Source organism: Rhea pennata, chromosome 8, assembly GCF_028389875.1.
Source record: "Rhea pennata isolate bPtePen1 chromosome 8, bPtePen1.pri, whole genome shotgun sequence".
Lineage (NCBI taxonomy): Eukaryota > Metazoa > Chordata > Aves > Rheiformes > Rheidae > Rhea > Rhea pennata.
The window spans coordinates 3,149,366-3,163,521 of record NC_084670.1 but is presented as its reverse complement, the minus strand read 5'-3'; the positions used below and the strand labels follow the sequence as shown (position 1 = coordinate 3,163,521).

Genomic DNA, 14,156 nt, shown 5'->3' with positions numbered 1-14,156 from the left:
GAAATACAGGACAGTCATGTCACACAGAATGACAGCAAAATTGAGAATGCTGTAGAGGAGAGATGAATAAATGTGACACAGACATTTTGGTGCAGAGCCAGAAATCAGACTTTCTCAGATAGATCTCAAAGATGTATACCAACATTTCATCTTGGATAAAGGTGGCATAGAAAAAACAAGTATTTGCAAGTCTTCTGCTGAAATATGTTATTTGGATTTGTGCTCAAAAGTGAACTTATTTTAAAACATGAAAGGAGAAGAAAAGGTACTGTTGATAGAAAGATGAGGAAAAGTGGGGAGGAAGGAAAAAGAAGGATCAACCAGAAGGAATAATGCTGAAGGAATAACTAAGAAGGCATGACAACACAACAGGATAGTAAGATTTCAAGAACAAAAAGTATAGCCAGAGTGTTGAAGAAGGTAAATGCAATTTCAGTCGAGTAAAAAGGATGGAAACTGATAGGGGAGGATCTAGGGTAATATTGTTCTAGCTGTAAGAGGTATGAACATTCTCATTGAGGAAGGATATTTTCAGATTTTTAGCTAGACTGAAGCTTAAAGAACTCTGTACTAAGCATCTACAACTGCTGTAGTTTAAAAGTTCATAACTTCAAAAAGACTTCTAACTTGGATAACTGCATGAAGATGAACAACATCCCTGATACAACCCAACATATGGAGTTTCACAGCTGTCCAATCACCACATTTTATTATGGAGCAAACATTTCCCTTGTTTCATTCTTAGGGATGAGTGTGTTTGTTTTGGCTGAAAAAAATAACACATTCAGATTGACAACCCAGTTTTGTCACAGAAAATTTCAGTTCACGTTTCAGCTGAAATTTGACAACATTTTAAGGAATTAAATGTATATATTTTTATAAAAGAAAAGATTAGGCATTACTAACAAAATGAGACACAAACAGCCCCATTTATAACACATTTTGCAATTTCTCCTTCCTCACATCCATCAAGTCTAGGAATGCAGTTAATCAGATATTTCACCTGAACTTAAGTGCTTTACTAAAGTGGACTGCCCAAAGTCCATTAATGTCAGCAGGCCTATAAATAAAGATTGCGGCAGAAAAGACAAAAATTTTTAAAAGATTTGCAAAACAAACATTAAGATTAATCATGACATTTGTGGTTACTTTTATCAGAAAGTGTCCCTGTGATTTTGGCAGTGTATTTTTGCCAATAGTTAATGCTTTCAAAAAAGGTAAAGAATGTACACTTTCAAGAGTCTGGAAACACAAAACACGCATTCCTTTAGTTAACTACAATCCTTTAGTTAACTTAATTACAATACCCCTTTGTATAGTATTATGGGTATCACTCTTGTAACTGGCAGAGTATCATATGCCCCACTACCAGTGAAAAGCAGCACTGCTTGCACAGTTACATTATAAACCATGTAGCAATCTCGATCTATAGTTGTAAGCCTGCTATTCAATGCATTTGAAAATTCGGCCCCGGTGAATTTAAATTATTAAAAATAATCACTATTAATTTAATTCTGTAAGAACCATTAATGTCTCTCAATTAAAAAAATCATGGAATTTAATCCACAATACACTGAAATACACTTACGCTTCCTTCTCCTCTGTTTGAGGCTGCCCTCTTCTGGATAATCGGATTTCTGAATCATTCTGCTCAGTTCCAACTCCTAGGAGGTTTACAAGAAAACAAAAACAATAAAGACAAAAATAAGATATCTAGTATTTGAAGCACATAAAGATAAGTGTTAGTATTAATCTTGACTGATGAATGATCTTTTAGGAAGAGGAAAAAACTCACTTATGAAGCAGGGCAGATTCCCTAGTAACATAATTTACTCTTTTGTAATTTGACCTCTCATCAGTTTACAAGATACTTATATTTGTGGAAACGTTGGGATTATAGTATTAATAACAGGAAGTTAATATAGCTCTGACATATAGTTTCTACATTCTAGGCATAACTTTTAGTCCTATTAGCCTCCTAAATACAGCCTATTAGCATACTCATTACCACGAAACTACTGTAATGACAGAGCAATGAAACCACCATTTTCCTTTAATAAGTGCCTGTGCCCCAACTCCATCTTGCAAGCAACTACAAGGAGGCAGTGCAAATTACTTCCAAAGGCTCTGACATGCTATATTGACAATATAATATTCTAGCTGAGTGCTTGTCATATGATGGGGCATGATAAATCACATGCCAGTTGCCATTATTCTGCATGTCAAGTCACATTTCTATATTTCAGCATACTGATATTTTGAGTAGTTGCATGTTTCTACGAGGAAACAGGAAGACGATATTACCACAAAAGTCTACTCCTATGGATTTAATCAACAAAGCCTGGGCTCACAAGCGGTATAAGGTAAATAAACTACCCTCCTGATTAAAAAAAAAAAAAAATCTGCACGTTTTCTGTCTCTGTAGCTTGAGCATTCTTAAACAACCAGATTTCAATATAAGCATCTAACACAAAGATTGCTTTCCCAAAGCAGGGGGTAGGAGAGATGTTTTCACTGAAACTGACAAAATTAACAAAGTTAGTGCAGCACTAAAAGACTCCAGCTCATTGGCTGCCATCTACTCAAGGTGGTTTAACAGCCATTTACAAAGACCTCGTATGTATAACACTGAGTATACACAACATACACTTGATCACGATCATCAAAAACATTAGTTCCTTTCTAATTTTCCATTTACTTAGACAAGTTATCACTGCCTAAACAATTTAGGCAAAAATCATATTTGAACAAAACAGATTAGAAGTTTAGCTGGCGTATCAGTTGTACTGATTTTAAAAACAGTATATTACCTTGTAAATTCTGCTTGTCCTTCAATTAGCAAATCAGGAGGGCAATGTAGTATCAGGAAAAAAAAAACCCAGCATCCCTTCTAGCTACTACTTAAAGAATAGCACAGGCTGCCTTTTAAATATTTAAGTCAGATCTCAGGAAGATTATTGAAAACTTTTAAGATGTAGATCTCTCACAAAATAATTCAGAGCATTAATACTATAACAATAAACTTAATTCTCAGATAACTACAGGTTGTATAAAATGATTAATGAAAACTTGATAGGATCCCACAGTACAGAAGTCTGTGATGAATCTACTAGAACTAGTGTAGCAATAACTATTGATGGTATTATGCTTCATAAAATAAATATGGTCACCTTCCAACACTTTAGGTGTTATGCTTTCTAGGTTCCAGTTATGAAGAGGTCACATCTGAATAGAATAAATGGTTTCTGCTCAGTTGTGGCTCAACTTGAAGACATCATACAGTGCAGAGCTTTTGTAACTTTCTGCTTTGGAAGTCCTCTTCCCCTGCCAACATTATCAGTTACACACATAATCTCTCTTTTTCTATTTCAGTGTAAGAATTCCCCTTTTTTGACACAGTTCTATCCTCTTGTACAAGAGACTGAATTATTTTGGATCAGACACTAAGAAAATGGTGATGGTGTATACACTCATGAAGAGGTCAGGGCATAATTCATGCACTTTTTTTTTTTTTTTTTTTTTTTTGATAGTCATTTTCCCCTTAAACAATGAGGTCATTAGTGTTCTGACAACAATTAGAGACTTAGAATTGCATATAAGTCAGCTTTGGAGTTCATTCTACCTATAGCCAATCAAGACTATACTCACCCACCCAAAGAAAGATCTTTTTTCTGGTTCCCCAAAAGTTCTCAAAGAGGCATTTTCAATTAGTTCATTCTTACTGTTCCTCCAACAGATACAGACATTTTCTTAAAAATGCTTCATGTTGGCTCATGTTGGGTCAGTTGTAAACTGAAATTCAGTCTTATGGGAAAGACTTAGAGGGAACTATAGTAAGTCTTTATCGTGGGCTTAATAAATGCTTTAATTCTAAAAAAGAGACTCTGCAGTGAGGTGCTTTTCACTCTTCACTGTAATATGTCTCATTTGTAACATCAGACTGAAAAAGAGAGACTACACTAAGTATTAAGCACTTTGATTTCTTCTTGCTAGATTTAAACTATTACATATAAGTATCAGCACTCAAGGATGGATTAAGTTTTAATTTTAATATTTTGTAAAACGTTCAGAAATTCCTCAGAATGACAAGGTGCTATAAAAGTTTAAGCTGTTCCACTACAGTAGCTAAAGGTTAAGACCCCAAAAGATTTCATTTTAAATCTAAGTACTTTAGAACTTACATTTAAATCAGCCATCAATTATCAATCTGAAATTACTCTTAGGCCAGTACTACAGAAGGGCTGAATCCTAGACTGATTTAGATATAAGTAAATTAATTTAAAATAAATCTTAAAAATATACAGGCCAACAATGATGAGGAACTAGAGAAGATTTAATATTCTGATTTTTAAACATTTATTTCATAAATGGGTTGTGGGACTTTGGGTAGTTTATCAATGAATACATAAATTATCAGGCAACCCAACAGGACACTGCAACACCACAAAGGCAAACTATCTTACAAGAGGGACAGTTCATGTCTTCCTGTAAAATAAGTAAGTGTCTATTTTTGAACAATCTTAGCATTTTCTGGGTATTTAGTCTTTGAGGCATTCCTGCACACCATTATTCAAAAGAAAGTCATGTTCTTAAGACAAATGACTTTGAGCTATCTCCCCAATGAGGGTACATTTAGGTATGCAACTTTGTGTACTTCACACACTGTAAAATAAGTAATGGTGTTCACTTTGCAGTAAAATCTCGTTCTGTTGTGTTCCTACATATCGGTCATAGAAAAACAGAATATAGGTTACACTGTATCACCTCACATATAAGCATCATCCATTAAAATACCCAAACGTTTGAAATAAGTGTCTTTTCAGAAGGAGAAGAGAAATGGTGGGTTTAAAGAACAGCTGGAAATCTGTGATATGAGAGCAAGTCTGTGCCACCATCTTCTACAGAGGAAAGATGGCTACTACTATATTACCAAACAATTATCCATCTAAATGTCAGATATGAACACATGATCAGCCTTTTTATAGACAAGAACATTCCCTTATGTCTATATTTAATTTTAGTACGGAATTACAGTACATGTTCACCTTTCCTATTGACATCCCAATAGGCAGGCATTTTAGTGCAAAGCATTTTGCCCCCCCCGCCTTTTTTCCCCCTTTACATAAGAAATAAGGCATACAAGTGCAGAGCTGCCAAAAAAGTTTTCAGGCTTGCAGTGCATTTAAACATTTATTTATTAATTGATGGTTTATCATGAGTTTTGTCCAGAAAAGGCATTTGACTAAAACCTAAGGAAAGCTTAAAGAAGCTAAATGCATCCATGTAGGGCTATTTAGGGGAACATATTTAAAGAGCCATAGTCTTAACTTTGTATCTGACTGCTACTATTACATACAATTTCAATAACCTTTTAAAGAAATAAGTATTAAAGCACAAGTGGATATTGAGTTAGTCTGAGGTACAGTTTTATATTTTGCAGATAGCCAGAAAATGTAAATCTGCATTTATATTAGGAAAGTAGAATTGTTTTCAGAACTGAAAACTGTGATGTGCCAACATTGACAGAAAGCTTGCTCCTCTTAATACATCATATTGTAGTCAATGAGGACACAGATTGTTCTAATTTGATTCTTCCCTCAGGATACAGGTGATCTTAATTCAGTGATAATAATCTGCCTGGTTTAACCTCCAGAGTCATTTTGCTTCAATCTGATTACTTCTTGTGCCATCCTCAGTGAAAAGTGTAGGATGTCACATCATGACAAAATAATCAATCAAATTTTGGAAAAAGAATCAATTTGTGATACGATAGGTGCCAGTATGGGCACATCAACTGGCTAGACTAACAACAACCATATCTCTCATTTGATAGAGAAATCTCTTGACAACCTTTCCATTTTAAGTGTTTCTTTATGCAGGATGAACAGAAATCCACATTTAGCAGGAGCGGGGGAAGAAAAAAGTCCCATCCACAAACCATAGGCTCCTTAGGCCATGCAGGAAGTACCATCAAATCTTGAGACTGGTATGGAAGTTACTTTGTGGAAACACAAAATTTTATTACTTATGAAGAGAATGCCCTACACATCTGACCTGGAAGTACTTTGAAAGTATCTTTCTCTTTGCAGAAAAATAAAGTAGATGTAAATTTACATGTCAAAACTGAAAGTTCCCTAACAAACCAAGTCATAATACTGGTCACTAGAAGAGTTATTTTCCACAGTTAGACGACAGTCTGAAAAACAGTGGGGCTAGACTGCTGTCTAATTTGATTTAAACTCTAAAGAGAAAATTCAGCACATAAATGTTCCTATAGATATCACTGGTTAAGACAATGTTTTAAGCAACTTAGTTGAAGAGGAAAATCATCACACAGAAAAATCATTTATAATCCCTTAAGAACATAGAGGTCTATACCTTGAAGGGTTGACAAAATGTCACCTAAAAAGCCAGACATCTGAATGTGATTTAAGTGAAAGAGTGGAGATATCCACTGTGCGAAATAATGATCTTTTTAGGAATCAAGATGTCATTTAGTTTTGAGAAGAAGGAATGTCCACAAGATGGGAGAGGGACTGTGGCAAAGGTCCTTCTTTTCTAGTAGACAAAAAAACTTACTTCCTCCACCTCAAATGTGGAAGTATATAAATCAGGACTTTCACTGCAAACCTTAATATAGTTATAAAAAAGGCCACAAAATTAAAGTCGCATTATCTATAGGCTATTGCTAATAAATCTTTAATTTTGTGAAGGCAAAGGTGTTCTGAAATAAAAGTCCTTCCAAGTTACCAGATTTGCACAATCAAGAGATGCTGTAATTCACTGTGTGAGGGGGCAGAAATTAATCCAATTCGTCCTCCAAAGGCTTCTTGGAATTCTGATGGCACTTCTGTACTAGTTCTGGGGGCAAATGCCCAACTCAAAAGTAGAGCACAAAAGGAGAACAGCTATTCTGGGAGTAACTGGAACCAGCTATAGATTTGGTAGGAAAGTTGTGAATCTTCTGAGAATGACTGACAGTGAGTACATAACTATCCAGTTAAAAGTGGTTGACAAACAAGTAAAGACAACACAAAGGTCAAATGGAAGAATGGCAACATGATAAAAATCGAACATTTCTGCTTCTGTTTAATATGATTTGCTAGCATGACTATTAATCAGGAAAAAAAAAAAAAAAAAAGAAGTAGACCTATAACTTTACATAGCTACAACAGCAACAAAACATCTGATACTCCCATGCTTTCTCCAGTATTCTGCTATTTTTAATAAGGAAAAGGGTTATGATGCTCTCAGATCCTAGCATTTACAGCTTGCAAGCTTCAAGTAATTTCATTTTTAATTTGGTAAATTTTGACAGAATCCCAACATTTCTTGATTGCATTCCTTTTAAAAATGTTTTATGAAAAAAAAATCTGTCTGCTTTTACAGATCCTTTGTGGGAACATACGGTGCAATAGATAGCACAAAAATTTCCAGACATCTAGATAAATTTCAAACAGTAGTTATTCTATCCTGCTCAGAATATTTCTACTCATCATAACTCATGAATGTTAGTGAGGACTCAATTACTGCACATAAATTCCAAAATATATGGGGCATAAAAAGCTCTTTAACCCAACAAAAAGGTATAACAAGAACTGATGGCTGAAAATTAAAGCCAGACAAATTCAAATACGACAGTAGAAATATACATATATATATATATATATATATATATATATATATATACATACTATATATAAATTTAAAATAGAAGTCCTGATTGAACAAGTAGTATACTAACAAGGGAAGTGTGTGTTGCCCTTCCCCCCCCCCAACATTTGGGGGTCTTCAAACCAAGATTTGACCTTTTTCTATGAATCAAAATTTATTGGGCTCAGGAGGTTTGTGGTTTTTTTTTTTTTTTGTTTTGTTTTTTTTTTAAATAAAGTCAGTCACACCAGATGATCTAGCAACACCTTAACCCTTTAAAAACTCAACTTATATATGTATAAAAGCAAGGTTAGTCTACTGAAGATACACTTTGGAGCACTCAGTGTGTTTACCTCAAAAACCTTGACTGTGTAACTGAACAGACACATGTCCTAAAAGGAACAGGAAATAGTATAATTATAACAGGTATATTTTTTTTTTCTGAGCGCTAATGACATTGAGCACTATACAAGCTCAATCAGAAACAGCCTTAAGTGCCTCACTATGAAAAAAATGGTTAAAAACTTACACAAAAAGAAGATAAAGGAGAGGTTCTATCGGACAACATCAAAGTAACTTTCAAAATTCATAAAGACTCATAATGGAGAAATTATGAGTGTATTTATACACACACACATTTATTTATTTCACTGTCAAACAGCTATACCTATCAGTATTTCCAGCTCTCCTGACTGCAAGAGTTCAGTCAGACTGCAGCTATGTATGCTAAACAATCAATTGCACTGCCTTCCAAATGAATAAAACAGGACTTCCCTATAACAATCTGAAGACAGAGCAACCTCGGAACACCTCCCTGTATAATCCAAAGGGGGAAAAGGAAAAAAAAAAAAAAAATCATTGTCAGTAGCACATACCAGTTCTGTAAATTAAAGCTGGGTCTAAGAAGAAGAGTAAAGGACATTGCTAGCATAAACATGCTTAACTTCAAAGGAATTAATAGAATTATTGCCAAAAATGCCGATTTTGCCTTTTTTTTTTTTTTGCTGAGCCAAAGTCAAATACACTTTTGATATTGATCAAAAGGCAAAACTTTCTTCACAGTAATCATTATAATCCCCTCTAAAATTTCTACTGAAAAGATATGAGCTTTAAAGTTCAACATCAGCCTTACCAATAGCAATCAAAATTCTTTAAGAAATCAAACATGCCACATGAGACATAAATTACTAAATCAAGCCAATAACCAGAAAAGTGTTGCAGTAAGAAAGACAGAATGTTCAACTAACCATTTGATAGGCCATTTCTGAAGTTTTGTACATTATGACTTGTGGGAGATGAAAACGGACTCATTTGGCATGTTCCTGTTGTCGGTGAGTAAGAATCTAGATTCTTCTTTTTGGTCTTCAAAGGTGTTGCTTCAGATGGCTAAAATGCAGTAGAAGAAAAAAAAATCTAGATAAATATTGGCTAAAGAAAACAGAGCATCTATATCCCCTTGAACCCACAACACTTGCAAACTCTCCTTTTTAAGACTAATACATTCTGGCCTCCATTACTCCTAACAAGAGAGTGGCATGTTGCACCCCAAACCAGCCAAGCCTTCTCTGAACATTTATTATTTGATAATAGATTTTCTAAGTAATTCAACTTTATGTACTTCCATCCATGGAAAGCCTAGACTTTATGTACAAGCATTAGGTTTACACAAAAGTTAAGCCATTCAATCTTTCACCTCCCAGCTAAAAAATTAGATTTAGTATTCAGCCATAAACACTTTTTGGAAAAGCAGCCATAAAAATTGGCATTATTTTTTCTACAGCATTGAAACATAACTCCTGAAATATCAACTATGAGCAAATATCTTTAGATTTTAATTCTATCAAGCGATACTTATTTCTAATGATTTTCTAAACAAGTGTTAATTAGCCTCTTCCCCAAATAGTCCATAAAAAATACATTCCTCCCTCCCCCACTTTATGGTTTCAACATGTTTAAATGATATAAAATGATTGTGCAGAGAAGTTATTTTTCTAAACAGTCTGCATTTCTGAAATATTAACTAGGATTCTCTGGGGGCACAGTTTACTTCATAGGTTGGATTGCAATTCAGCAACTCTGAGAAAATGTAATTCCACTACACTAAAAACGAGGAAAAAAAATATTTGTTTGCACATCAAGGACTTCAGGTAACAACTTCCTTCCAACCACAGAAGTCTAGCAGTTTTAATTAACATCATTAATGACTGTATCAAAAAGGAAACATACAGAGAAATCAAACACATGTAGCACTCAACAGGTAACTCCACTGGGGTCAGCAGCATCTCACCCTCTCAAAAATTACTGATCTAGTGACCAGGGATTTGGCAGGTAACTGAATTTTAAGTATTAAGCAATACACATACTACCAGATCTACATTGATAAGATATAATGTTACCAACTGATCCAATAATTAAACAAAGGACCAGAAAGGTACAACCTGTAACAAGCTGAAAAACATAGCTTGAAAACAGCAACATTCCCTTCCTGCCTAACATTTTCATTTCAAGGAGATCAACTTATCAGGCAAATAACCTATAGCTTCCACACAAGATTGGCTATTTCTAAAGTGACCAACACAGGTAGTGAACAACTGATTTCATGGTATTAACATCTGTTATGCAAACAATCCAGGGACATTTTGGCCAAGACCGCTTTTTCCACTCACTTCCAATATTTTCTCAAGGGCTTAGAAAAGGGAATATAAACACAGTAATACAGCTACATTGTTTTCTAAAATTTGACGACTTTCCCCCCCCCCCCCCTTTGGAAACACTGTACCACCAAAAGCAAATACCACAGAGAAATCCATTTGGAAGTTTCTTCAGCTTTTAATTTGTTACAACCCTGGGTCTTCAGAGTTTTGCAGCAAGGTTGGATTTTTTTGCAACTATAGGAAGCAAAGAAATACCTACCTCCCAAAAAACTATACTTTTCTATCAGTTTGCGTTTATTCCTTCTATAAAATTGATTATATATCATTTGTCTTCATGTCACTCATAACAATCACTGAGTTTCATACAGGATTTCTTCACTGGAAACTTTATTAAATATGATTATTCTGTAATCTCTTCATATTTATATTGTTTCAATATCATGATTAAAATATAAAATCCAGATCCTCACTTCATATTCATTAAAGAACCCATGGTACTTAAAGTCTAAAAAAAAAAGAAACAACTTGACATTTGCATTTTGCTATTGACATTTCCTCTGTCATATCAAATTATTCATTCATTTGCTTTTCATCCTGAATCACGTGTTGCCATGTTTTTCTGGATGTAGCATGTTTGCTACTCCCTCCTCTTTAAACCAGATAAAAGAAAGGGGACCCACAAATTTTCTTCAAGCCTAGTTAGGATTTCTCAACCCCAGATTTGCTTGCATGATCTGAGACAAGGGTCTACTGGGGCTTTTTTTGTGAGCCAGTGAGGCTGAGTCAAGAATATTGCATATAATGGAAAGAAACTTCTTGCAGGTTCCCATTCATAGGTTAGGATTTCTCACAAACATCCCCTGGAAAATTTAACTATAGCTATTTTATGTTTCAAAAGCAGAAGCGGTGGGGCCAGATGGAAGAAATGATACTTTTAATGGCAATAATGAGATTCACTAGGCAATACTTGTGAGAGTCCTAAGTCGCATCAGGATCAAATTCAGATCCCAAAGCTGCAAACAGAGATGACTTAAAGCCACTACAACCTACTAGGAATCCAAATCCTGGAAGTTACATTTCATTATTGCATAAATTACTGACAAAAAATATTAATTTTATATAATTAAACTGATGAGGTGTTATAATAAAAAATATTCTTAAAGTATACACTTAGAGAGGCAGTAAATATAAAACTAGGAAAATTAATTGTACTTAACAGTATAATGGACTATTATGTAACTCACAGAAGTTTTCTTCTCAATTTCAGACAGTTAGCAGTTGATTTAAATGTCCTGAAACACAATACTCTTTTTCCGCATTTCTACATAAATACACATATTCTTGGTATCTATGTGAATGATTCTTTTTGTTACAGCCTCTACCACATTCTTGGCCTCACCAAAATTTCAGGGTATTTTGCGATGGAGGGGAGGGAGAGGGGCTTGTAAGTAAGAGAAGAGAAGAAAGGAGGAAGACAGAGAAACAGCTTTAAGGCAGAAAAAGAACTGGGTGTGATTTTAGCTGGACCACTCATCTACAAAAATGTTACTACAACCTAAGAAACAGATGCAAAATTACAGTCACAGCTGCATTCTGAGCAGAACAAGTTGGGTAATGGTACACTAAGCTGCTAATTAAATTGCTAATGATTTTTTTTAGTGCCACTGCAGTATTTTGCCACCTTTGTTTAAATAAAAAAAAATCTAGCAAATATTTGAATTTACAGATTTCTAGTTTGCTAAATACCCAGTGAGACCTCCAAATACGTACTGCATATAAACAAATCTCTTTAAAATGTCATAGATGTGGAGATTTATTGGAAGCTCATCTACTGACCAGCTATTTCTCTTTATATACTTTTCCAAATTTCTCCTTACCTTAAACACTAGCAACCTTACAAGCTCCTCTGTATTGGTGTTTGTAGCAACACCCACTGTTGGTAGAAGTAGATAATAAACCGACATATGTCATGACATGCAGGTACTGGGAGTATAGTATAGCTGCATTTACAAAAAAATAATAGCGACAGTACAATTTTATTTTTATTGTGATAACTGCAGTGAATTCATTGCAGTGTTAGTATTTTATTGTTTCATTATGTCAGATTAGCTGAGGGAGGTAATTATATCCTTGACATGAAAATGCCTTTAATGTTTTCATTTCAATTTTGAAGTTTATAATATGCAGATTACAGCATTATAATTCCATATTGTTACATGTACTTGGCAGAACATTTGCTTCCAGCATAATGGAGCTAATTTCTAATAAATGATTTCACCAAGGATCCTAACTCATTCAGCTCTTGGGTAAATACTGAAGGTAATAAAAACATGCATATTTCTCCTGTTATTTTCAACCCATTCATGCAAACATACATTATTTTAAAGCCAGGCAATTCTACGACAAATGGAACACAATAAATTTTATTCTAAGATTTTCAGCAACAATTCTGTGCCTTGTTGGATGTTGTCTAAAAAAAAATCTCAATCTGTGACACTATAAACAACTCTAATGAAATATCATTTTATCTCTCTCTAAATATATGTATATATACACACATACCCCTCCCCCAGATGATTCCATACACAATGGAATAGAATACTTACATTATCTTTTTTAACAGCGTCCAACTTGAGTGCTCTCTTAACTCTACAAGAGAAAGATATGGACAAATTTTATGATCACCTAGACACAAAGATCTCTGGTAGTAAGGTCTATAATCTTAAAGTAATTTATCCTTCTCATAGATGCATTATATTTTTCACACTATAGAAGAAAACTAATGTCATCTAAAGCAAATATATCACTTGTTAAAATACTACATAATAAAAACATTGCTTGTTTAGAAGGATAAAGTGTTTGCAGAAGAATTCTCCACTTTATACCACAAATAAGATGAAGACACTGAAGTAAAATTGCACAGGACTTTATTAAAATATACATTAATCTTTTTCTCAGGGACTACAAATAAAAAAAATACAAGATCATTATCATTTACATACCTTCTGAAGAAGTGTGGAAATTATTTTGCCATTAGTAGAAATAATGTATTAGGCATTTAAAACACAGGTACAGCCAAGGTGAAAAAAGCAGTTCTTACCATCATTTTAGCTCTTAACATGATTCAGTGCTACCAGACTATGACTTAACCAGGGAACAGATGCTCTATGTCTTTACAGGTCCCCAAACCATAAGAAACTATTTTCTAGTCTTCTTCACTATACTGATTCAGGAACATGCCAAGCTCTCTCTGCAAAATCTGCTCTGCTGAACTGGATGCCCAGCTGTTAATGGCAACGCTAAGAGAGGAAAGCTGAATATTTATAATACTTTATATCGTACAGCTGTCTTCTAAAGAGCAGTCATCAAAATTTTATTGAATGCAGACTAAATACTCAAAGGAAAGAAAGGTCAACATAAATTAAGACTATTTTTCCCAGCGACAACTGAAACTTTTTAAGCACATTCTTAAATCTTAACAACAGTTTAAAGTATTATATGGAACAACAAGAAAAATTAAAAAAAATCTTTATAAAGACAGTCTCCATTAAACATACATAATACATTATATATCAAGAACTTAGTGCACAGTTTTCATCTCAGAAAAGTCTGTTTTGCCCTGTAAGTAATTAAGATGACTTCATTCCAAACATATCTTAATTTATCTTACAATTCCAAAAGTGCAAAATAAAGTATTTGGAAAAAAATGGAATGAAAACACATCTTTGAAATATAACTTAGGAAATGGTGTTCTGTGAATACGTCTTTGGAATTCTCTCTTTTAAAACGGAAATGAGAAATAGTCTATCTTCAAAAAGCCAAGTAAACACGTAACATTTAATTTTCAAA

The 14,156-nt window shown here is 34.1% G+C and overlaps 1 protein-coding gene across 1 annotated transcript in view; it reads right to left on the bottom strand.

Annotated features, from left to right (window-relative positions):
- Positions 1-14,156, bottom strand: part of ITGB3BP (integrin subunit beta 3 binding protein) — a 33,610-nt gene that overhangs the window by 16,478 nt on the left and 2,976 nt on the right. Inside the window, exons 2-4 of the mRNA XM_062581516.1 lie at positions 12,914-12,956; positions 8,901-9,039; positions 1,589-1,664 (exon numbers count right to left, since the gene is read on the bottom strand). Coding sequence (XP_062437500.1) covers positions 1,589-1,664; positions 8,901-9,039; positions 12,914-12,956 — 258 coding nt within the window. The remainder of the gene's footprint in view (positions 1-1,588; positions 1,665-8,900; positions 9,040-12,913; positions 12,957-14,156) is intronic.